The following is a 26206-nucleotide window of genomic DNA, read 5'->3' as shown; positions in this document are numbered from 1 at the left end:
ATAAAATTGAATTGAATTGAATTACAATATCCAAAATACTAGTCTTTATTTTAGTTACTTTTTTAAAAAAAAACATGAAGTAGTAGTTTTTATTTAACTATAATAAGCAGGCTCTGATATTAACATAAACGTCCTTACAGGACAGGAAGCTGCCCGAGGACCTTCAGGCTTAAAATTTGAGTCTGAACTTAAGTGAAAGTTGTTGAGTCATCGGATGGTTCAGCACAAAGACAGTTAAATCTGCAAACTCAGGAAGTCTTAAAATTTAGCAATGAAACAGGAAACAGCTTACCTCAATTATATTGATAAGATCAAGACAGACAGCTGGTGCTTAAGCAGATTTCTTTACTGAAACAAACACATGACTTTTTACAAAATGTTTCAATGATAATCTGGAAGTATTTTCATATTTTCCTTCAAGAGGAGACGACGAGAGTGGACCGGTCTCTCCTGTGTCGACAGGTAACATCTTAAAATGACATTTACACAGAACAGCTTTTACAAAACAACAACAAAATAGAATTGAAAGAAAAGCCCGCCCCCACTCGCTCTCCTAAAACTCTTTTGATAGTTTCTGAATAAAATAAATTCGTTCTGCACCGGACTGATGGAGACAGACTCTGTGACGCCCGAGGCTCGGCCGGGAGGAGGAGGGGAACACACGATCCATAAGACATCTTATAAATGTACAATTAACATTCTTAAACATTAACAAATTTAGCACACAGCTGTTCAAATGTCCTCGCAAATTTAAATAAAAGTGCAAAGCACAGTTTTCAGTAGGAGAGAGAGGAAACAAAGCGCATTAAAAATCCAAAGGGACTCTTTAAAATTCATCTATAGTGTAGAAAAAATAGAACCTACGTCGTCGACGGCTGCAGGTCGCTGCAGACTCGTTAATGCAGAGGCTGCTTTCTCAAAGCACCTTTAATAAATAGGCAGGTAAAAACATGAAAAAGCGAATTCTGCTAAATGTAAAGGAATGCAGTTCATGACAAGGAGGCAATTTCAGTGTTAAATGGCACTGCTCCCAAAGACAAATAGGTCATCGATTTCTGTTTCCCTGCAGCCGGGAATGCTGGGAAAAGTCACAGGGAGATTCTTTCAAACAGTAAAATCCTTTGAACTCTGAAATATTACACAGATTAGTCTTTTCCACATAGAAACTTTACGTGGTCGTGTTGCTTGAGTCTATTTATTGACAAGTTTGAGCATTGAATTTATTTTCGTGCCACCTGCACTGGGACAGTCACCCTTATTATTATAAGTTCAGCTGCTACTGTTCATCTTGTTTCCCTTCCTGACGCCTTCACAGGCTCCTTGTTATATCAGTGCGCTGCTCCTCCACAGAGGACGTCATCCTGCTGGACAGACTCCAGCTCTGCTGTTGGACTGCAGCTGCTGACGACCTACTGCTGAAGGGACACCAGAACCAGGAGAAGGTGGAGTTACTGGTTCATGAGCTGAACGAGGACTACCAGCTGCAGCCCAATGAAACCAAAGTCCATCCACAGGAAGAGGCTCTTTGGAGAATCAACAGACTTCACTGATATGTTCTTTATTTGTCCCCAAGTACTTGTAGTGGAAAATATTTAGTTTACTGCTGTTACTGAACTCAAAACGCCATCAAATGCTCACTATGTGTCTAAACCCATCAGGTTAGGAGTCGTCTGATCAGAGTAAAATACAGGTTATTGACCGTTTTAAATGACAGATTTAAGGCAAAGTTTTTGTTGGTCTTAGTTGTTTTTAAGTACTGATTAAGTATCGGTACAGAAACTCACGTTACAGACAAACACTGAGGTCGCTGTTTAAAATAATCTCCGTGTAACAAGATCACCTGACAAAGAGCTGATCAGAGTGTCGTTGGACTGAACATCAGTCCAGATGTGCTGGAAGGTTTGCCAGTGAAGAGTAACTGTAACTGTAACTGCACTGTGGCTTAATAGACTCGTGTTTTTACCGGGTTAAAGGGGGGGTGGGGGGGATTTTTCCAAATGTCTTTATTGGGAAATTTAATTCTCCAACTCTGCAAATCATTTACATCTATGGGGCCAAATGGAAGAAGATCAACCAACTGGCTGGTTCAGCTTGTTAACGAGTGATGAATTACATTATGCACAAATGTAGCCCCGAGTAATAAATGTGGCGGTCGGCGAGGGCTGATCACCTGCTCGTCACAGACGTCACAGATCAACAGTTTGTCTGAAGGTTCTTAAACCTTTAAAAAACCATCAGGACAGCTTGAAGAACCTTCTAAGTTTAGGAACCGTCCCGACTCTTCAACGTCACTCCTGCATCTCTGAAAGGCTATTTAAGGGAACAAACACTATGGTAGTACACGAGCCTCACAAGTCTGATGGTTTGTGGCAGATTTGCACATTTTTATGAAGTTGATCCACTTTTAGTGAAGTCGGGGCTCCTGGTTATTCTGTAACACTGTGGCGCTGCTGCGTGGAAGCAGTTGTGTTCGATTAGATCAGCATGGCAGTATTTCAGTCCAACCTCCTCAAAGTTTGACACCCGGCAAGTTTCAGGGAAAGTTTTTAAAAGCTCGATCAGTTAACCAACTAATCTTTTGAGTAACTGGTAGAAGAAAAAGTTAAATAATTAACTGTAAACGTCTGTGTGCGTTTCCACTGCTGCAGCTCACAGCAGGTGAGATCGTTTTGCAATAGTTTCAACTCTAAACACAAAAACCCTCAAAGAAGCTGCTGCGATGCTGCTGTTAGCAAAAATGGAAGTTTCTGCATTTAATGTCAAACATCTCCATAAATGATCTTTAAGAAGAGAAGTTTGTCTGTGATGCTCTTAGTGTGAGCAGGAAGTGCTCAGCCTCCTCCTGGAGGCTTTCTGCTCAGAAGCAGCCGTACTTACTGCTGTGGGCCTGGCTTCAGTAACTGGGGAAATATTTCTGTGAAGGAAACCTTGGCGTGCACGTATAACACGCCTTCCTTCAGTAAGTCCAACTGTTGGAACAATTGAGTGTTTTGGTTTTTCTCTACTGTAGAGAGAAGTGGACCAGTGGAAAACCCGGGGTCAGAGGTCAAACACAGGATCTGCAGGCAGGCGTGTTTGTTCCTGTGCTACGAAACAGTCGAGGGTAATAAATCATCTTATCGGTGAAATTTAGGAGTGAACGTTTTGGACAATGCTGGTCGTTCTAACGAACTCAGACCGTCAGAAACTGTAAATGCGAGCGTGTAAAAAGCTGCCGACCTGTTACTTGCCGGGCTCAGTATCACAGGCACTAATGGTAAAGAAATGAACTAAAGCTGAGAGTTTGCTTTAAGCTTAGATCAACACTAAGGTGACGGAAATGTTTAGAGCAGATTGAAAACCTCATTTTTTAAAATTGACATCTTTGTGTCAAAATGCTACTTGACTGATGTAATGTGTGTTTTGTTGTATTGCTTCCTTCTGATGCTGCCGGGCTGGGATTCAGCCGTCTGTGGACTGAAAAAGTGAATGAAACAACACTGCAGTTCCCTCGACTTACAGACAGGAGAGTAGAAAAGAAACAGTCCAAAGCGGGTCCTGAAGGAAACATCTGGAGCTACACTCTCTCTGCGGCTAGCTGCTAAGTTAAGGTACAGTGAGCACAGTTCAGTCTGTCAGTGCTGCTGGTGAGTGGCTGGGCAGACAGGAAGTGGCCGTTACTCCATGATGGCTCTGTAGATCACAGGCTCGATGTAGTCCCCCCTGTAACGGGAGTTGATTACTCGCTGTCTCTTTGACTCCTGAATGATTTCCTTCTCCTCGAAGATCCCGTCGAACCTCATGTCCGATGCTTTCGACTGTAAAGAGATGGTACGTCACTGAAAGCTTCTTGATTTGAACTGAAAGGCAAACTGAACGGGACGGGAGAACGTACCAGTCTGGTTTTAACTCTCTTGGGGAGTTCTTCATCCAGACTGTAGACGTCGTCTCTCTTGGCTGTTAGTTGTGATCCGTCCTCAAATTCCACCTGCAGTCCAGAAACATTGAGTCAGGACACAAACAGATGGTCACATTCAGCTTGTTGAACGTCTTTGCAATCTGCTGCTGATTTACTGGAAGTTTCCAGGAACATCCAGAAGACGACTGAACGTGCAGCCTTTAAATTTGGGCTTTAACCCATTAAGACCTACCATAGAACCAAGTCCGCCAGAGCTTATATTATATTTTTACATGCTGTGGAGCCATTTTTGGGAGCATTTCAAGTTCATCAATACAACCATTACAGCCCAAATTCTAATAATATGTCTGCATTAAGTGCATAGTAATTACATAAATTGCAATAAAGTGCAATAAACTACAAAAAAATTGAAAATCGTTTTTGTTTTTTTAACATATATTTCTAGTTAGAGAAATTTAAGAGGCTTATCCCTCAAAACTGTAAATACAAAAAAGTTGCACAAAATAGTTTCCCACCACAGGAAATTTATTTTAAGTGTCTTCATAGTTTTATTTTTGAAATACACCAATTTTTATACACTGCAGGAAAAACGAAAATAAATATTATGATGCAAATTTGCAAAAAAGCAGCATATGCATCAAAATAAACTATTTCCAGCAGTGCAATATGAGTCCTAAGCATCCCAGAAACCACACAGAAAGTCATAAAGTCAAACATAACTTTTAAAAACACCAGTATAGGCTCATGAGGCCCTGATGGTAAAAAAAAAAAAAAAAAACTACATTTCCGCGAAAATGACGTCACTTCCGGTTTCGGGCAGGTCATGGCGGACATGCAAAAGTTCGTGCTGATGTCTAATCCAATGTAGGAAGTGTTACAAACAGCTGATCGGATCGGCAAAGCGTGTTTCTGGAATATTATGTTTTTGTTGCTGCAAGTGCTTTTTATGCAGTTTTTGCAAAGTTATATGTGGAAGGAAACTGTGACCGAGGACAAGCTGATGGCATAAGATGTAAGTACAACTCCTCCGGCTTCATATGCAAAATAAATTATTGCGCTAACTCATGTGGTTGCAGTGCTACCGGGATTTAAAAATAGTTACGCAAAATAGAGCGTGCAGCTCTGACCGGCTTTAAAGGGTTAAAGCTGAGCAGGTGACTCATTTTATGTGAAGCTGCAAAGCATTTTGATTTCTTACTACACGTCCAACATACTCGGAAAATATTCCCCAATCCAGCCGGAAATACAATGAAGCATGAAGGAGATGTGCTCGTCCTGGTTCCCGCCTGCGTTCCCGTCTCTGCTGTTACGCTGCAGTTTTTGCTTTACATGATTAAAAACTGGAGAAAGAAGAAAGAAAAATCTTACCAGGTACATTTGAATGACATGAGCTGCCACAAACTTGGCCCCGTACACCAGGCCGTCCGTCCATCTCACCTGAACCACCTCCCCCTGCGGCGGTGGTCCGAGCTGAGCGCAGTCTCGGTTCTAACAGGCCAAAAACAAACGAAGTTCAAAGAAACGTGAAAGAAGGATAAATATCTGATGCAACCTGACAGGAAATATGGCAGCGTCAGCTGTTCTCATGCTCGGGTCAAGTGTGAAGCACTAAATGATGTTTGGATTACTTATAATCAGGAACTGCTGTGTAAAATGACTGTTTTGGTCAAAGGCGGCTTTAAGGCGAGCACGGGTGGATGAACTGTCTGCAGGGTCGGGCTGTGAAAATATCCCAAATATAGAGCCGGTTAAACCGCTGCTGTCTGCTGCAGAGAAACTCACACTGTGGATAATTCAGGGTGTCGACGTGCATTTACACGTCTGAACCAACGTCTGCTGAAAGAAAGCAAACACACAGTCTGCTTCATATTCACGGCCTCGTACCAGCTTCAGTTTAACGAGTGGTTGTTGTTCCACAGGCTAACCAGGAGGCTGCCCAGCATCTTCATCATCATCTTCATGACCACACCACTGCATTACAACATTTCTGAATTTAAGGGTTTTTTACGTTAACTTCCTTTAAACAGTTTTAGCTTAGCCGGTTTTAAGCTACAACTGTTAGCTAATCTCTCCGACTCACTGTTTTGACACTGGGATTCATGCATTTATTACTTCCAGGCTGGACGACTGTAATTCATTATTATCAGGAAGTCCTAAAAACTCACTGAAAAGCCTTCAGCTAATCCAAAATGCTGCAGCAAGAGTCCTGACAGGGACTAGAAAGAGAGAGCAGATTTCTCCTGTTTTGGCTTCCTGTTAAATCCAGAATTCAAAATCCTGCTCCTCACATACAAGGTCTTAAATAATCAGGCCCCATCTTATCTTAATGACCTTGTAGTACCATATCACCCTATTAGAGCACTTCGCTCTCGCTCTGCAGGCCTACTTGTTGTTCCTAGAGTATTTAAAAGTAGAATGGGAGGCAGAGCCTTCAGTTTTCAGGCCCCTCTTCTGTGGAACCAGCTTCCAGTTTGGATTCAGGAGACAGACACTATCTCTACTTTTAAGATTAGGCTTAAAACTTTCCTTTTTGCTAAAGCATATAGTTAGGGCTGGACCAGGTGACCCTGAATCCTCCCTTAGTTATGCTGCAATAGATGTAGGCTGCCGGGGGATTCCCATGATGCATTGAGTTTTTCCTTTCCAGTCACCTTTCTCCCTCACTATGTGTTAACAGACCTCTCTGTATTGAATCATATCTGTTATTAATCTCTGTCTCTCTTCCACAGCATGTCTTTATCCTGTCTTCCTTCTCTCACCCCAACCAATCACAGCAGATGGCCCCGCCCCTCCCTGAGCCTGGTTCTGCTGGAGGTTTCTTCCTGTTAAAAGGGAGTTTTTCCTTCCCACTGTCGCCAAAGTGCTGCTCATAGGGGGTCATATGATTGTTGGGTTTTTCTCTGTATCTATGAAGCGCCTTGAGGTGACTTTTGTTGTGATTTGGCGCTATATAAATAAAACTGAATTGAATTGAATTGGATGTTCCTGCCAACTAACTGCTGCACAAAGTCGACATCTTTGCTTGTTTACAAGGATACACAATATATGGACACTGGGTCTCATTGCCACATGCAACCGGCCTTTACAAACACCTGTGAACGAGCTAACGGCTCACTGGCTCTGAGCGCGGTACAGTAATGGGACGCCATCGCTGCAGCAGGTCAGGTTGTGAAGAGGGCGGTTCAGCCTCTCCACAGCAGCAGGCAGCTTGTTTGGAGACAGCTGATGGACATTTCCTCACATTGAGTTGATTTAAATTCTGTGGTCTCCTTTATTAAAGATCTGAGATGTTTAACCACTTTGTGTTCTTTGTGAAATGAAAAGATGTAGACGGTAGTGGGACGTACCACGATGTCCTCGGGGAAAAGGTTATCGCTAAAAGAACCATCATCAAAGTTGACCTCATAGAACGTCTCTTTGGACAGCTGCACCACGTCACACTGGTAGTAGCGCCCGTTCTTGTGCTTGCATATGACCTTCTGTCCCACGGTCAGCTCGTGCATGGCTGCCTTATTGCGCTGTCAAAGGGGAAAAAGTATTTTTATTTCTGCGACTGCAAACGGCTTCATCAATCTGATGTTTGGGGAAGTTTGGGATATAAAATAACGTTTGTTTGTTTTTACCTCAATCTGAGCGGGACCTTTGTGTCGACAGCAGGTAACGTGAACCACAAACGGCCATTCGTCTGGCTGCATCAGCACCCCGGCGGCCTGTGCACAGGTGGGGTGATAGGCGGTGGGGCAGCGCCCGTGAGAGCACTGCACGCAACAGCCAGACGCCTTCTTCATCCGCTTCTTACAGTAGTAACATTTCTGTTTGAAGTGAAAGAAAATTAGTTTCAGTCTATGAAATTATTTTTTATTAACAAAACTTCAAGCAACAAACTCCTCATACCAAGAACTAAATCTACCTGGGAACTCATCTCTATCTCTTCTTCACACATTTCCATTTCAAACACATGAACAGTTACGGCCACATCAGGGACACTGTCGCGTCACTACAAGCTGCCTTGTAGTTGGTGTTTAACAGCAGGAACTGTCTGCACGGACGCCATAAAGCATCTTGGTTCACATAATATCCTAAAATCAGTTAAATGGTGATAACAAAGCGACGATGAGCAAGTGACCAGATCAAGCACCAGAGGCAGGCGGCTTAGACTGCGTCCTGGCCGACGCCACCCACACCCGCGACCCTCAACTGTGGGAGTGCACCCGCGCCGGCCCCCAGAGTGAGACCAGCCAGCCTGTCTTTGCACCTGTACCCACTCCTCGGGTAGGAGCGGCTGGTGCCCGGCAGGGGCCCGACCCTGTTCCTTCTCCCCAAAGGAGGGTAGCTGAGCCACCTCCACCCCCACCCCCACCACCTACCCAGCTGGGGCCAGAGGACGAGGCGCACGAGGGACCTCACCCGCCGGAGATGGAGGTCGGGGCGTGCGAGGGTCCTGCTAAGCCTGAAGTCGGCATGCTGGCCAGACCGGCCTCACCTCCACCAGAGGCCTGCCCACCGGCCGCCCGCCACCTCCTTGCCTACCTCGTCACCAGCGCCGATGGATACGCGGGCGACCACCTGAACTGACACCTCCCTGTCGCTGGGCCAGAGTCCGGATGCACCTGAGCGTCAGCCGCAATCACACCTCGCCAGCTTAAAGTCTGTACTGGCTCCTGAAATGCTTCTAATCACAATCTGCAGCAGACGACTACATAAAGAAACCAACGTCACACTTTTTAGTGTCATCTCTCCAGAACAACAGAGTTTCTTCTAAAGAGACACAACTAATGATAACTGATGTCATTAGTGTAGAGGAAGAGTTAAACATCCTGTGAGCTACACGAGCACTGCAGATTTCAGCTTCTCTCTCTGTTCCTGACAATTATTTCTTCGAGCTGGCATCTTTGTTTCGTTCGCGTCGTTTGTTTGGAAGCTGCACTTTCACTCTAAGCAGCTTTCAGACTCTAATTTCCTTCTTCATAGAAAGGTGAACTTACCAGTTTGAATCTCTGCAGTGGGATCCCACTCAAGTCCACAGGACTTCTTTCTGTGATGTTGACAAAGCGTGCCTCCAGCACAGCAACCGCACACAGCACGTGGACCCACCTGCAACACATAAACACCCCCCCACAAAGAGGTCACACCGGACCACAGGCAGCATCGATTTGATGTTGTTCGTCTTCCTCGTCTGTTTTTATGGTTCTAATTATCCAGCAAAGATGCAGCAAAATGAATCAGATGGCAGGGAGTCAAATTTGTACGCATCATCACACAAAACAATGAAGTCCGTTACTGAATCACACCCACGTTTCCCCACTTACACTTTACTTGGCCGTCTAGATATAATAAGGGCCTCCAGGCACCAAGTTAGCAATTCATTTTAACATTTTAATGTTTTCTTTTTTAAATCACCGTCTCACAGGCCGACAAAATCCCCACCTGACTTACTCAAGAATAATCCTTGAATTTATCTTTCAGTTCCTGCTAACATGCTCTTATCCTTCCAGTTTCATGATTTCCTACCACCTGGCTTCTTGGCCAGATCACTATTTTGCAGGCCCTGAATTATATTCAACTTCTTGCGGAGGCAGAGATCTCATGTGGCTGGTAAAAGCTACCTGCTGCATTTTCTCTGACAGGAAGAGAGGGAAATAAAACGAGAGGATTTCTGTTTCTAAGAACAGAATTTAATCTCGAGATGCACCACATGATCAGATGTGCTCACTAATGTATCTTAAATGACTTACTTGTTATTGTTGGCTTTCTGCAAAGCTCCACCCCTCAATGAACACAGGCAGCAATTCTACAAAAAAAAAAAAAAAAAAAAAGAGCGAGATGATCAAAACGATGAAAATACCGAACATTTGTAGTTAACATCTAAATATTTAATAAATCAATGTTTAAGGGCCGACATCTATGATGTGGTTGGAAATATCAAACACAATGTGTCTGATCTAAAAGTTTATTTAAACACGTGGGAGGTAAAATTAGGGACCCAATAGGGGTGGGGGAAAAATGGATACTGTGTAGCATGGTGATATTTTGTTTGCTAATAATGTATGGATACAGGGACAGCAGAAATCGATACTTTGTTACAAAAAGGTTTTTGTGCTCTGACTTCAGAGCATGTTGATCCTTTTTCTGAGCAAGAATCCTGACATTCCTTCACTGTCCAAATGTGTTTCACTTGTTTTTGGCAGCAATAAACATGACAGTTTACTTATTTTAATTTAAGACATGTTTTATTTTAATTAAGTTTAAAACTTTTTTATTTAATGTAAAATTATATTTTGTTTTAATTTACTTTCAAATTCTTCAGTTGCTGAAGGGGCTGCATAGTTTTCATAAACTGCATAGTTCAGAATAGCTATAATTGTACCAGATGGTTGATTCAGTTAAGTTGGACTAGACTGTAATACAAACCGTTCAGTTTGTCAACAATCAAACTGAAATGAGAGAAAGAGAAAGAGTGTGAGACTTTGATATTAGAGAAAATGAATATTGATAAAGTTTACCTTTATGTACAGAATCTGAATATCGCAAAATATTTTAAAAAATTGCAATAATATCGTATCGTGGGATGTATGGTGATTCCCACCTCTAGGACCCAATGGATCTGTTTAAGTTCCTCACTGTCACATTACAGCTTACGTATTCGTCTTTTACATATTAATGAACATCTGTTACAGTCAAGTCACATTAAGTTCACAGTTGTGATGAAGTCAGCCTGCAGTCGTTTCAGGTTCTGTCACAGCTGAGCTCAAGAAAAGGTGCAAACCTGGAAATGACTGCACACACACTTCTTTCTCTCCGTGATGAATCTTTGAAACACTGAATTTATTTTCTAAACTGTGATAAACAAGGCAGTTAATTCAGTGTTTAATCACATGATCAAACATGACAACCACACGTGCAGGCAGAAATATTTTAATCCTGATGAATAAATAACAAATACTCCCTCTGTCTATATATCGTCCCTGCCTGGGGACGGGACGGCAACGGGGAGCCAGGACGACAGGTCAGGGGGAGATATCACCCCCCTGACCTGTCAAGCTGATTGACTGCTTTATTCGTGTGTGTGTGTGTGTATATATATATATATATATATACAGTGGGGCAAAAAAGTATTTAGTCAGCCACCGATTGTGCAAGTTCCCCCACTTAAAATGATGACAGAGGTCAGTAATTTGCACCAGAGGTACACTTCAACTGTGAGAGACAGAATGTGAAAAAAAAAATCCATGAATTCACATGGTAGGATTTGTAAAGAATTTATTCGTAAATCAGGGTGGAAAATAAGTATTTGGTCAATAACAAAAATACAACTCAATACTTTGTAACATAACCTTTGTTGGCAATAACAGAGGTCAAACGTTTACTATAGGTCTTTACCAGGTTTGCACACACAGTAGCTGGTATTTTGGCCCATTCCTCCATGCAGATCTTCTCAAGAGCAGTGATGTTTTGGGGCTGTCGCCGAGCAACACGGACTTTCAACTCCCGCCACAGATTTTCTATGGGGTTGAGGTCTGGAGACTGGCTAGGCCACTCCAGGACTTTCAAATGCTTCTTACGGAGCCACTCCTTTGTTGCCCGGGCGGTGTGTTTTGGATCATTGTCATGTTGGAAGACCCAGCCTCGTTTCATCTTCAAAGTTCTCACTGATGGAAGGAGGTTTTGGCTCAAAATCTCACGATACTTGGCCCCATTCATTCTGTCCTTAACACGGATCAGTCGTCCTGTCCCCTTGGCAGAAAAACAGCCCCATAGCATGATGTTTCCACCCCCATGCTTCACAGTAGGTATGGTGTTCTTGGGATGCAACTCAGTATTCTTCTTCCTCCAAACACGACGAGTTGAGTTTATACCAAAAAGTTCTACTTTGGTTTCATCTGACCACATGACATTCTCCCAATCCTCTGCTGTATCATCCATGTGCTCTCTGGCAAACTTCAGACAGGCCTGGACATGCACTGGCTTCAGCAGCGGAACACGTCTGGCACTGCGGGATTTGATTCCCTGCCGTTGTAGTGTGTTACTGATGGTGACCTTTGTTACTTTGGTCCCAGCTCTCTGCAGGTCATTCACCAGGTCCCCCCGTGTGGTTCTGGGATCTTTGCTCACCGTTCTCATGATCATTTTGACCCCACGGGATGAGATCTTGCGTGGAGCCCCAGATCGAGGGAGATTATCAGTGGTCTTGTATGTCTTCCATTTTCTGATGATTGCTCCCACAGTTGATTTTTTCACACCAAGCTGCTTGCCTATTGTAGATTCACTCTTCCCAGTCTGGTGCAGGTCTACAATTCTTTTCCTGGTGTCCTTCGAAAGCTCTTTGGTCTTGGCCATGGCGGAGTTTGGAGTCTGACTGGTTGAGGCTGTGGACAGGTGTCTTTTATACAGATGATGAGGTCAAACAGGTGCCATTCATACAGGTAACGAGTGGGGGACAGAAAAGCTTCTTACAGAAGACGTTACAGGTCTGTGAGAGCCAGGGATTTTCCTTGTTTGAGGTGACCAAATACTTATTTTCCACCCTGATTTACGAATAAATTCTTTACAAATCCTACCATGTGAATTCATGGATTTTTTTTTCACATTCTGTCTCTCACAGTTGAAGTGTACCTCTGGTGCAAATTACTGACCTCTGTCATCATTTTAAGTGGGGGAACTTGCACAATCGGTGGCTGACTAAATACTTTTTTGCCCCACTGTATATATATATATCATAAATAGTAATTAGCAGCCTAATCCTTTCTTCTAACCCTGCACTACCAAAGTGTTAGAGTATAAATTTAACGGACTCAAAGCAGTCTCTCCTTTGAGTCTCTATTTATAATAATGTGTTTCATGCAGTGGTGCATATCAGTACATTATCAAGATGTGAGCTAATTATAAACTGATGTAACATTTAATGTATCTGATTGTTTCAGGCAAGTAATCTTTTGCTTGTAACCCCGAAGGTATCAAATGATCCACCTACAAGCTGTAAAAAGTGACATTTTTTCTTCTCTCTGGTGTGGAAAACACATAACTGTAAAATCATCTATCACATCTACTAAATTAATATAATTCAACACCCATGATTTGGAATATGGGACTTGTGAAGAAGCAGGGATGGACAGTTCCTCTTTTAGAAGCCATTAGGAAACAAATCCCTTGCCTACCAACTGGATTCATGCAAACTTGCGCAGCTCGATAAAGAGTAAAAACAGCCACAAGTATTGGCTGACCTCAGTCATGGCGTTGGCCTTGCAGCGTGCACACTTCCACTCCTTGCTCACACTGGCTGGATCGACACCGTAACAGGCTGGAAGATAGAAATGCAAACTTTGAGACGTTAGTGAAACACTGAAGAACTAATAACATGATTAATAACTGATGATATGATAAATGTGTGTATGAAATGTTTTGATTGGTCTTTGCATTGGTTCAAACTCGTAATGAAATGATTACTCAGGAGCGTAAAAGACTTCATGTTCTATTTTGTTCTTTGAATTTAACTCCTTGTTGTCATTTCTTTCCTTCTCTGGTCATTTGATAAACTCTGTTTTGAAACAAAAAGTCTTCTTCTCGCTGAAACATCATTTGTGCGTAGAGTAGTTACACTTAACCCTTTAAGACCTACCATAGAACCAAGTCCGCCAGAGCTTATATTATATGTTTACATGCTGTGGAGCCATTTTTAGGAGCATTTCAAGTTGCTACACATCAATACAACCATTACAGCCCAGATTTTAATAATATGTCTGCATTAAGTGCATAGTAATTACATAAATTGCAAAAAAGTGCAATAAACTACAAAAAAATTGAAAATCGTTTTTGTTTTTTTAACATATATTTCTAGTTAGAGAAATTTAAGAGGCTTATCCCTCAAAACTGTAAATACAAAAAAGTTGCACAAAATAGTTTCCCACCACAGGAAATTTATTTTAAGTGTCTTCATAGTTTTATTTTTGAAATACACCAATTTTTATACACTGCAGGAAAAACAAAAATAAATATTATAGTGCAAATTTGCAAAAAAGCAGCATATGCATCAAAATAAACTATTTCCAGCAGTGCAATATGAGTCCTAAGCATCCCAGAAACCACACAGAAAGTCATAAAGTCAAAGATAACTTTTAAAAACACCAGTATAGGCTCATGAGGCCCTGATGGTAAAAAAAAAAAAAAAAATACATTTCCGCAAAATGACGTCACTTCCGGTTTCGGGCAGGTCATGGTGGACATGCAATAGTTCGCGCTGACTCTATTCCAACGTAGGAAGTGTCATGGACAGCTGATCGGATCGGCAAAGCGTGTTTCTGGAATATTATGTTTTTGTTGCTGCAAACGCTTTTTATGCAGTTTTTGCAAAGTTATATGTGGAAGGAAACTGTGACCGAGGACAAGCTGATGGCATAAGATGTAAGTACAACTCCTCCAGTTTCATATGCAAAAAAATTATTGCGCTAGCTCACGTGGTTGCAGAGCTACCGGGATTTAAAAATAGTTACGCAAAACAGAGCGTGCAGCTCTGACCGGTTTTAAAGGGTTAAAGACTCGTTTTAAAGCAGGAAAAGCCTCTGATGAAAACACTCATATGTCAAACAAGGCTAGGTTAGATATAAACTAACACTCCTACTTGCAGAGTGTGTGTGTGTGTGCAGGCGCACATGCGTGTACTGACATGTATGAACTCTCACGCTGCACTGTGAGCAGCTGATGAGGAGACTGGTTCCATCTTCTTCCAGACGAGGAGTGAGCGGCTGCTCTTCACACTCGGCGTCGTCCTCTGTGGTGGTGGTGAAGCACATCTCAGGAATCAGAGGTTTGGTTCGCATCCGCTCCCCGGCCACCACCACGTGCGTGTCGATGCTGTTCGCACACTCGGTCTGACAGCAGTCACAACAAACACACGTGGACTCTGTTAAGAGCTGCTGTTTGTCTCTCGAAACACACAATTTACTGCTTTCATCTTCAGCTGCAGAGGTTTAAATGCTCCATAATCTTACGCGCCCTGATTAGCTGTCAGAAATACTATTTTTGGAGTCGCTCCATATTCAAACCTGATTATGATCAAACATCTAAGACGCAAAACAGTCACACATTTAGGTACAGCGCTAATATTAGCAGACTGGAAACCAGTACTGAAGATGTTTGTAGAATGAAAGAAGGAAAATAGTTGAGGAAAAAGGTAAATATAGATGATATGACACGACATCCATCTATGAATGTTTGAAGATTTCACAGATGACGGATTTTTGTTTAACATGGAAAATCTATTCAAGTTTCCACAAACAGCCATAAAGAGGATCAACGCCAAGTACGAGGGTTGGACCGGACGAATCGACTCTCGACGACAGGCCTAATTTTGGGGGGAAATTAGTTCATCCATGTTTGAACTTCTGTGTTGTAAACGGGCAAATCAGTCCGTGCATGATTACATCGCCCATCAAAAAGTCAGCGCATGCGCGACTGTATCGCCCATCCTCGATTATTGGACTGACGGGCGTCGGTTGGAAAATCTTTACATACGGCCCGACACCACCAAGTACATTCACTGAATTCATGTAGATGCAGTTTGGTAAATGAAGCTGTGAGGCTGGATTTACTCTGTACTCTGATGTATCAGAAGATACCGTCTGGACCAATTAAAACCGTGTAAACTTCCCATGATGCAACTGTTCTCATAAAAATCCCTTTTAGCAAACCTCACCTGTATTTTTGTATGATATCGTTGGCTTATCTTACCAAAGAACACTATATTACTTGCATGTTCAGATGCTGCGGGGGCCTGTACCATATCTGGTTTTGTCTTGGTGGACAGGTGAGGAGCAGGTCTTACCTGGTGGTACGTGTGGAAGAGCAAACAGATGGAGCAGTATGGAGGTTTGGAGCCGATTCGCTGGTTGTACTCCCTCTCTTTCTTCAGGTTGGGTGGCCTGCTTTGCCACAGGTGAGCCAGAGGCTTGGCCCAGCCCTCACCCTCCACACCCCCTGCCTCCACTGGGGGCGGCTCTTCTGGAGTCTCTGAGGCACAAAAAGCAAAGACAACACATTTAGCTAACACAGCATTAGGAATGAGGCCTGGTTTGTTTAGTTGCACTAATCTAATTCTGTTATTGGCTTTGAAGTCAAGGGAGGCTTAATTACCTCTCAAATATAAACTACATGCAGATAATGGGAAGTGTTCAGACACACCTTCATCACTCATGCCGTCTTTTATGAGTGGATGGTGTCCTGGAAGCTGCCCAAGGTCAGTCTCAAACTCTCGAACTCCTGCCATCGCTTTTGCCATCTGCTGGAGAGAAAAGACCACACAGCTAGTTTGCAGTTGATCATGTTTGCACCATATATGCATCATTCTCCTCCAGAGGCCTGCGCCTGTGTTTTTCCTATAATAATATCTCAGCATGAAAGTAAAAAAGGCTTACACACCACTAGATGACTAGACTGGGCTGCACCAGAACCCTTAGTAAGCGATGGTATAGTTAAAGTAATGCAGTTATTCAAGGCCAGAAAAGTGCAAAAGCTATAGCTGTGGTCTATAAGTGGGTAACTTACAATGTTAAATATATGTCCACTCACTGCTTTGCCAACATGACAGTTGTCCTCCTCAGTGTCATGGTCGCTGTCCTCACTCTTCTTCTCCTCTCTGGACAGCACATCTCCGTCGCCGTAGTCTCCTTTGGCATAGCTGTGCACGTGCAGGACGTCTGCGGGACTCAGCGTCCTCTGAAACACTTTGCTGCAGCTGTTGTCCAGTGCAGGCTCCTCGCTTCCAGCAGTCTCCTCGGCGCCCAGAGAAACCACCTGGTTCTCAGTGGGCTCGGGAGGAAAGAGCTCCATAGCCACCACGCAGTTCTTCTCTTTTTTCAGCGGACTTCGTCTGTTTGAAGTTTTCTTGGCGTTGGCTTTGGACTGAGCTTTAGGCTGAGGTTTGGTCCCTTTCTCCTTCTTCACCTCCTTGACTTTCACTGTGTCTGGAAGAGATTCATTGAGATACACAGACAGGACATGGGTTCAGTGTGCCACAGAGTCTTTGTATAATCTTCACTTTATTTCACATATTGAGCTAAAATAAATGTCAACGTTTTAGCCCAAAATCAACTCTGAGCCTTTTGTGAGCTCGTCTGTGATTTATGTTCCTCTAAACATTGAGTCATCAAAGCGTAGGTACTTTAGTGCGCTGACAGGTAGCATGTGACCACATTCATGTGACTTTTGATATGCAGCTGCTACTTCAGCTGCGTGTAGTTGGACCTTTAAAGGACTTTCATGGAATATGATTCAGTGATGAGTCGGTCATTAAGAAAAGCTTCAGACCATCAGGCGCATAAATCACTTGAGTGTTGATTTGTGTAAAACTATCTGTTTTCTCTATTTTATTTGCAATGCATCAAAGCATGCCCGACTTGGCAAAGAAAACAAATAACAAAAAAAACAACAACAACAAAAAATCTTGCTCCGTGTGAAGCAATGCTCCCTCTAAGCTGCACACGTGCGCACTGCTGGCACGACTCTGCACACAAAAAATAAAATCTAACCTGAATTGAAATTAAAATGAAAACTTTAACAATTCTGTTCTGCAGTGTGAGTCAGTGACTGGCTGCTCCTGTATGGGATCAGAACGATGCCACCTTATCCCAAAGTCCAGCCAATGATGCGATTCACATTCGTATATATGCAGCTAATCAACGTGGTTGACAGGCTCTGACAGCGTCCTTATGTGCCGGTGTATTAGCGAGCAAAGCAGCGTGGCTGATGACGAGTGGCAGTGTGGACTTTATACCAGTTTTTAAATTGTGTTGATCGTAAAACCAGAGTTATGATAAAATATCTGCAATGTTTGTTTTTCTTCCTGAATACTGTCGTTGTTTATATTTACTGCGGGAAGAAACGGTAAAAACGGCGTTTTATAAGGAAAACGCTCGAAAGCCTGTGAGCAAAAACAAAACCAATAAACCCCGCCCTTTCCTATTGGTCGAAAAATGTACCATGTGGACCAATCAAAAAATGATATGGCAACATGGTGTTTAGTTGTTTAGGGAGGGGGAAGTTTTACGAGTGATGGCGTGTTTGAGATGTGAGAGATTTGAGACGTTTAGCACAAATCTTGTGTTGTTAGTGTGTAGTTAGTGTGTAGTTAGTGTGTAGTGTAGTCAATAGTTTTGTTGTGTGTCAGAACAATGAGGCGACTGCTGAGTGTTACAGGTGTTACAGCAGTGACACATCTGCTGCTGTCAGGCCTGCAGGTATCAGGCTGTTGTTCTCCTTCATCTCATAGTGGACAGAAATTATTTTTTGGAGTGACACAAATAATTTGTGTGGCATCAGATTTGATGCAGAACAGCTGATTGTTCTGGAAATAGTTTGAAAAGTTTATTTAAATAACGTCTTGGCTGCATTTTTAGGTAAACAGCTGCAAAAACTTTGTTGCATAAGTTACTTTTTGAAGAAGTAACTATATCATTAATTGCCCAACATTGGTCATTATTTACTGTATTTTGCAGACAGAGTTACAGACTCTCTCCCAGACCACAGACTCATCATACAAGTCAGAGCTTTATAAAAAATAAATAAATAAAGTTGTGTTTTTGAAACTGGAGTTCAAGTTATTTTTACTTCTAATAGTGTTAACATGCTGCACAGGTCATGTGCAGCATGTGCAGCATGTGTCATGTGCACGCTGTAATTTGATTATTTTAATAAACATGTAACTTGGATGCTGGCGTGACCACAGTGCACACGTCTGCTGTTGCTCACAGTGGTCCATGAGATCGCTCAGGGAGTTTGTGTGTTCGAGGGAACATTGGTGTGAAGTGTGAGGTACCTTTTTCTGCCTTGCTGGTCACTTTAGTTGGAGACTCCTTACGTGACAGCTTGGCCTTCTTTGGCTCCACTTCCAACTCCTTTGGCTCCACCTCCACCTCATTTGGCTCCACCTCCTTTGGCTCCACCTCCACCACTGGCAGCTCAGGTTTGACATCTTCAGATGCTTTGACAGCTTCAAGCTGACGTTTAGTCCCAGTTTGAGGCTGTGGACTGATACGTGGGAGAGCAAATCGAAGACATGTTGGACAGGACTCAAAACTAAACAGTGTTTCTCAAAGACTGCCGAGAACAAACAAACAACTCCGAGTGAGGCTGACATGTGAGAGCAACTCACAGAATCTGTCACAGACTGTGCTCAATCACAGAGTCTAAAGAGATCTGTGTCAGTGCTGCTCCTCTGAGTGGAGACAGAAACAGTCTGAAGCTGCAAACTTTAAGCTGAGAACATCTGCAAATCTGCAGTGACTCAAATCTTCATCTTTATGGTGGATGCATGTTTTAATTCAACTAATTAGCTTTAGCTGATTATTGTTATTGTACTTAAAATTGGGTAAAGATTTTGAGCATCTAACAATGATTTATTACGACCGGTTCACGTCCGTATCAGAAAACTGCGTGAATATAGGAGCAGCGGGTTAGTAGTGACTATAACCAGACCTTTTGTCCTCCTGGACAGGAGTGTTGGGCTCCTCGGATGGCACCTCAGCGGGACTCTCCTTTGCAGGTTCGATCTTTTTGTCTTCTTTCAGAAACTCGGCGGCCTCTGGCGTGGGCTTGGAGTGGTCGATGGGAGCGTTGTCTTTCCCCGCCTTCCACAGCTTGTAACGTTCAGGTTGAAACTTGCGTACAAACACGTCCATGGAGATCTTCACCATGTCCTGCCGGCATGAACACTGAGAGGAAAACACTCTTTTCACACACTACAAAGTTGATAAGAATTCACTTCACTATAAATAAACTAGCTGTGGATTTATACTCAGCGCTGTTCAAACGTCTTTATGTACCAGCGTTGCTTGTTTGCCGTAATCGATCCATCGCTGAGTGGCAAAATTAGTTGACTCGGCGCAGTTGAAGCCGTGGTTGAAACCAGCGTGATAACCAAACGGGAACGTCACGATGAACTGCCCGGCCTCCTGAGTGACCTGAGAACAACACAGATCAGTATAAGATGAATGTTTTATTTTGAAAGCATCCACTCATTTCCTCTCTGATCATTATCACTACTTAATCATGACGTTTTTCTCTGCTGATCTGTTCATCACCATTTAGTGTTGCATGTAAGACAACGCAGAATAATTAAAAGGTTACCTTTTCAAATGGGATGCCATATTTTTTCAGGATGAACGGTGAAATTAAAGTCATCTTGTGGCGCAGGAAGGCTTCGCAGCCCTGGACGTTACCTGGAAAGAAACCTGGAAACACAGGATCTCATCAGCAGTGGTGCAGTTGGGCCTCTTTGGCTCTTTTTACTTAAATGGATTTTGTGTAAAACAGTTATGTAAACATCACTGTGTACACTGGACTTCCCCTTTCATACATCTACACATAATAAGCTGAAGTCACTTCAGGCACCGACTCTGTGATCAAGCAGCTTAACCCTTTAAGACCGACCATAGAACCAAGTCCGCCAGAGCTTATATTATATCTTTACATGCTGTGGAGCCATTTTTGGGAGCATTTCAAGTTGATATACATCAATACAACCATTACAGCCTAAATTTTAATAATATGTCTGCATTAAGTGCATAGTAATTGCATAAATTGCAAGAAAGTGCAATAAACTACAAAAAAATTGAAAATCGTTTTTGTTTTTTAACATATATTTCTAGTTAGAGAAATTTAAGAGGCTTATCCCTCAAAACTGTAAATACAAAAAAGTTGCACAAAATAGTTTCCCACCACAGGAAATTTATTTTGAGTGTCTTCATAGTTTTATTTTTGAAATACACCAATTTTTATACACTGCAGGAAAAACGAAAATAAATATTATTGTGCAAATTTGCAAAAAAAAAAGCAGCATATGCATCAAAATAAACTATTTCCAGCAGTGCAATATGAGTCCTAAGCATCCCAGAAACCACACAGAAAGTCATAAAGTCAAACATAACTTTTAAAAACACCAGTATAGGCTCATGAGGCCCTGATGGTAAAAAACTACATTTCTGCGAAATGACGTCACTTCCGGTTTCGGGCAGGTCATGGCGGACATGCGATAGTTCGAGCTGACGTCTATTCCAATGTAGGAAGTGTTACAAACAGCTGATCGGATCGACAAAGCGTGTTTCTGGAATATTATGTTTTTGTTGCTGCAAGTGCTTTTTATGCAGTTTTTGCAAAACTTTATGTGGAAGGAAACTGTGACCGAGGACAAGCTGATGGCATAAGATGTAAGTACAACTCCTCCGGTTTCATATGCAAAACAATTATTGCGCTAGCTCACGTGGTTGCAGAGCTACCGGGATTTAAAAATAGTTGCGCAAAACAGAGCGTGCTGCTCTGACCGGTTTTAAAGGGTTAAAGACAAAAATAAGGGTTCTGTCACCTACCCTTGGCGAGCCTTTCCAGACGTTTCCCTTGCTCTGGTGGGACGACGTACCTAAGAAGTAACAAACGTACAGAGATACTGAAAAAGGTGATTGTGACGTTTACATCAGAGTCAAAAATGCTCCAATCTGTGGATGAGATCTCTGCTTCACTTTAATAACTACATAAACAGAAACAATAACTGAATGTTTTCAACAGTAAATAAACAAACAGACATTTTTAAAGGATTTTTCTAAACTGTTTTGTAAACTGGCTGCTTTGGCAAACAGACTCTTCTGCTAAATACAAAAACTAGACATGTGTTAATATTCATTCGTTCAAACAAAGGTGAAGTTTGTCAGTGACCCTACCAGGACTTTGGCTCTCCAAAGTGCAGGTAGTTGATGCTATAAAGATCCATGTCTTCTGTGTGCCACGCAAAGGCGCTCTTCCACATCCCAAAGTACAGGTACGGCGTGTTGACACCCTTGATCTTGATGCCACTCTCATTCTCCACAATGTCCAGGATAGTGTTGAGACGACCGATGTTCCATTCAGTCACATCCTGCAGAGGAAGGATTCACACAGGCTGCAAGTCAGGACGACTAACTGTATGTGTGAAACCGATTTAGCTTTAACCGATCAGGAAAACTAAGGAAGGAAAGATTTTTGAGTTTGTTAATCTATCTATGAGAACAACTGCATCCTAATTTATCAATTTAGTAGTCCAGCTAGTAACAAGCTAGCTCCAGTGTATAATATGTGGTTGTATTTTCCCATCAGTTTGCCTCAATTTTATCCACATGTTCCTCCACAGATTCTCTCTTTCCATGAGAGATTACAATTCGTTGGAGCCCAGCTGGGAACGGTAATCTTTCTGATCTTGGAGTGCCAGACTAGTCCGAATCTGCAACAGGTAGAGCTGCTTCATTTGCTCTGAGCTCACCGAGGCTGCACAACAGAACAGAGACGCTGAACTTGAAGATATGCGCCGGAAGAGAGGTTCTCTGAGAGCCAGCTGAGTCTATCGCTCAACAATTTATCACAAACACTCAGGTAATAACACCGGCACAGGAGGAATGTGTAAACGACATTTACCTACCACAAACAGAATCCAAATCTGTGAGTATTTTTTTTAAAGATATATTTAAGTTCCATGTATGCAGCCTATCACCACTCACTGGATCATAAAGCGTTCCACTGACATCAGCACCGTAAAGTGGAGGGTTAAAGGTCAGGTTCTTCCAAAACTTCCTCTCCAGCTCGTCAGAATCCACGTATCGTGGGCTGCAGAATCTACAGAGAGAGATTATCAGATATTCAGAGAAGACTGAGCAGAGGTCACAGTCGCTGAAACCCATTCATGCAAAGTTTCATTGAGTAAACTGACTTGTCCATGTTGGAGGTCTTGCGGAAATCATGGACAGTCATGGGCTTCTTTTGGATGTTGTACTGTGTGAATAGTCCCGACTGGCCGGTAACCACCTGCTGGATGGGAGCGGGAATCACCAGGTCATCGATATCATCATAAGTCTTTCTGGGCTTCCAGCCTTTAGGAGGAATAACCTGCAAGTAGCACAGATGAGAGAAACTCAGGGCAACAGCAGAAGGAAAACAGTGAATTTCTGGAATTAGTATCGCACTAAATTTCTCACCTTTTTACATATTATCATTGATATTATTATTATTTAAAATACATTTATCTTCCTGTCTTTGTGTAGACAGATACCGTTGTGTGTATGTAAAGATGACACAGGAAGTACGGCTATGAATCAGTGCACAAGTTCTGTTATTTTAATGAGTGACTTTACAGGCATGTTAGCTTTAAATGATAGCACAGGAGTCTCAGACTCCTCTGAGATCTGCCTCAGAACATTTATATGTCAACACAAATGTTATAAGCGACTATTTAAAGTAACTAAAAGGAGGATAAACTCTGAATATGTCAACGTTGAACACGATCAGTTAACCTAACTTCCTGTTAGGTTCATGTTTTCACACTAAGAGCAAACTTTCAGATGTGATCCTCTAAACACTAATGAACAGGAAACGACGGCTTCTGACTTTGTGTGTTTGGTTCAAAAGTCTTTTAACAGCTGTGGTACAAAGAAATTCACAGCGTTCTCTCTGCTCTGCTAAACAAAAAGTGACAAAAAGACAGAAGCCACTTACTTTTGCCATCCCAGCTCTGTGTGCTCCTTGTGACTCCATAAAGGCAATGTAACGTCCAAAGTCCTTGAACTCCTCTTTGGAGGGGGTGAATGTCATTACCCTGCAGCCCACACTTTGGGCTGGCGTGTCTGTGGTCATGTTGGGAGTGTTACTGTGACCTCAACTCTGGAAAACATAAACACGATTATGTCCGTTTGCCTGACAGTTAAGCATACATTCAGACAATGCAGCACGCTTAGCATCAATGGAGCATCTGTGGGAGCATCCTGGAAGAACTGACTTGCCTTTAGCTGATGTTGCTCTTTATTAACGTTAGTTACTATGCATTTTTTATAATGTGCTCTGCATTCATACACACACAAAGTGAAAATCTGTACAGCCTGTCAGTTAAGTACAGGAAACCATTGAAGCCTCCTCTCTCATATATTCTAACTGAGCTGCCGCAGTGATCACAAACACCACAATCAGTGACATTCACCAGATATCCACCATCCCCACAGGTTCACAGTTCCTCTTTTAATCTGTGACCACGTCTGAACCCCTCTGTGCCATTTAACAGACTTAACTGATCATCTCAAACACACTGCCAGGTGAGAAAACCAGAACATCAACTTTTTAGTACAAACTTGAAAAAAGAAAAAAAAAAAAACCCAACAACTTCAACTTAGCAAGTTAAAAAAAAATCACTCTGTGTCACTTTGGAGCCATTTTCACTTTTACATTACAAAGACTAATGTTATCTATGATAAAACCTAAAACCTGAAATCAGCACACAGGAACAAGGCTGCTCAATTACAACAAAAAAACATAATGATTTTGGTCTATTATTTACCGTGATAAGTCATTAATTTGGCAAATATCCAGTTTTTATGGCCTTTAAAAAAATTGTCTTTGTTTATAGATGATACCCTTTAACTTTAAAGAAAAGTCAATTAAAAAAACTATATAAATACATAAAAAAAGTCAAGCTCACAGGGACTGATTGTTGCCTGATTAGTGGGTGTTTTGACCACAAAGAGCAACTGTCAATACCTGCTGGCCCACAGCTTCCACAGTGGGATATCTCTGGGTGCCTAAAAGAGGCCCAGACAGCAGCAGACTCACACACCTCAGGAGAGATGCTTGGTCTCCACACACAGAACTATGTAGAGCTGAAGCTAACAACCAACCAAAATGCTTTCAAATATAAACACACACAAACATTAATGATGCTACAGATCCTTTCTGCAACTTTTACTTCTAAAAATATTGCGTTGACCTGAGGCTGTTTCTGGTCTCATTTTACTACAAAGACAAAACAAAATCTTCAAATGAATATAAAAAAAAGAGTAATCTTATCCTGATTAGCTTGTTTTCATAACTGTTAAAATCCATAATCATAATTCAAATTAAAATCTCTACACAGGATGTAATAAACCACAATCTCACAGCAGTGCTGGGCACAAGTTTCAACAAAGGCACCACGCCCACACCCAGTAACAATTAGCACTTTGCAGCATTTAAACTAGAAATAAATGCTTATTTCAGACTCTTCGTGATAATTAATTATATCAACAAACACAGTTTCGGACATATCACCAAGAACTATACCAAGCATCACAGCAATAACTTCTGTGATTTTACATTCTTCTGCTTGTGAACATTTTCCTAACTTTATGAAAACTGAAAACGTCTCTCCTCAGTCAAAAGCACTCCCAGCAAAACATCCACCCAGACTGGGACCAGAACATAAACACACGGATCCCAAACACCATCTACAGCCTCGTTTCAGGTTTGTGAATTAAAAAAAAAAACTTTAACCAAGCCTCCACCTTTAGCAATAACACACAATAAACTATATTTGATTAGTTTATTCTTTAACAGAATAATAACGTAAACTTCCGAAGTAATTAGTTTAACTAATCAATGTGTATCACAAAAGTCGATTTCCGATTACACACATACTCAACTTTTAGCTAAAAGCAACGCTGCACTCTGTCTTAACGGACTTTACTGGAAGACTCGGAGATCCTCTATGATTGGACACAGTCCCGACTCAGTCTTATCTTCGGCATGTGATTGGCTCAGCAGAACGTCACTCACACGTGGTAGCCCACTTACAGCGCACCTCCTCGGAAAAATATTTAGCTAGTCCGCTAGCTAAAATGCTATCTGCAACATAGCTTGTTCTGCCACCCGAGAACTAAAAGTTACGTCAACAAAAAACAAAAACACCATAATGTTCAAAAGTAACCACTAAGTAGCCAACATTTACGGACAGCGCAGATCCTACCATCAAAACTGGTAGAAGTTAATAGCAGAAGTGTGCTGCGGACTCGGAGATCTGACAGCTGCTAACCAACTAGCAAACATGGCTTGTTGCTCACCGTTAGTTTCTCATGCGCAAACTTAGCAGTTATTTCTGATCGCTTCAAAGTGAGCCGCTTCACAAGTGACAAACTTTAACTTACACACGCTGAAATGAAGGGGAGTTGTTTGCTCTCCGATTACAGGTAACAGAGTTGCAATACGGACAACATCAGTCCGGCTAGAAAAGACTGTCCTCCATTATTACAGTGACGCATGCCCAGTGTGTGTTTGTTTACACAGCGCAGATGAAGGCGGGGCTTCCATAGTCTCCCAGCTAATCACAACGCCCTGTGTTTCCAGACCACGCCTCCTGCTGTTCTGATTACGGACAGCTCAGCTGAAGAAACACCTTTTTTCCAAGTTGAAGAGATTCTGATGTTTTATTTTAATGTCACGGTTGTGAGAGGCCAGCAGCTTTTTTTATGTTCATTTTTTCACTTTGGCCTTTGATGGTAA

At 42.2% G+C, this 26206-nt stretch overlaps 1 protein-coding gene across 6 annotated transcripts; it reads right to left on the bottom strand.

Moving 5' to 3' along the window:
• Window positions 1-69: 69 nt before the first annotated feature.
• Window positions 70-25994, bottom strand: kdm4aa (lysine (K)-specific demethylase 4A, genome duplicate a). Of its 6 annotated transcripts, none has more exons than XM_085133249.1 (22): window positions 25768-25993; window positions 23402-23566; window positions 22620-22795; window positions 22411-22525; window positions 21601-21794; window positions 21253-21302; window positions 20015-20118; window positions 19711-19848; window positions 19364-19599; window positions 18705-18916; window positions 16436-16854; window positions 16073-16172; window positions 15717-15901; window positions 14559-14763; window positions 13120-13196; window positions 9634-9689; window positions 8884-8992; window positions 7522-7710; window positions 7246-7416; window positions 5267-5386; window positions 3875-3967; window positions 70-3797 (listed from the first exon to the last, which is right to left on the bottom strand). In XM_085133249.1, the coding sequence occupies exons 2-22, from the start codon at window positions 23537-23539 to the stop codon at window positions 3657-3659; spliced, it is 3228 nt and encodes a 1075-aa protein (XP_084989375.1). In that variant the 5' UTR covers window positions 23540-23566; window positions 25768-25993; the 3' UTR covers window positions 70-3656. The 6 variants fall into 6 exon arrangements, 5 of the variants coding, with proteins under 5 accessions (XP_084989375.1, XP_084989374.1, XP_084989376.1 ...); XM_085133248.1 differs by having other exon boundaries at window positions 25852-25993; XM_085133250.1 differs by having other exon boundaries at window positions 16073-16169; window positions 25852-25993.
• Between the last annotated feature and the right edge of the window lie 212 nt (window positions 25995-26206).

Source organism: Neolamprologus multifasciatus, chromosome 15, assembly GCF_963576455.1.
Source record: "Neolamprologus multifasciatus chromosome 15, fNeoMul1.2, whole genome shotgun sequence".
Taxonomy (NCBI): domain Eukaryota; kingdom Metazoa; phylum Chordata; class Actinopteri; order Cichliformes; family Cichlidae; genus Neolamprologus; species Neolamprologus multifasciatus.
The sequence above is the reverse complement of the archived record's forward strand: the minus strand, read 5'-3'. Positions and strand labels throughout refer to the sequence as shown.

Bases quoted from the DNA above. Each gene is read 5' to 3' on its own strand.
- kdm4aa (XM_085133249.1), bottom strand. From the start codon at position 23,539: ATGACCACAGACACGCCAGCCCAAAGTGTGGGCTGCAGGGTAATGACA. The intron at 22,526-22,619 runs GTCAGTTTACTC...CTCTCTCTGTAG, and splicing joins AAGACCTCCAACATGGACAA to ATTCTGCAGCCCACGATACG. The intron at 19,600-19,710 runs GTACATAAAGAC...TTTTCCTCTCAG, and splicing joins ACGGCAAACAAGCAACGCTG to TGTTCATGCCGGCAGGACAT.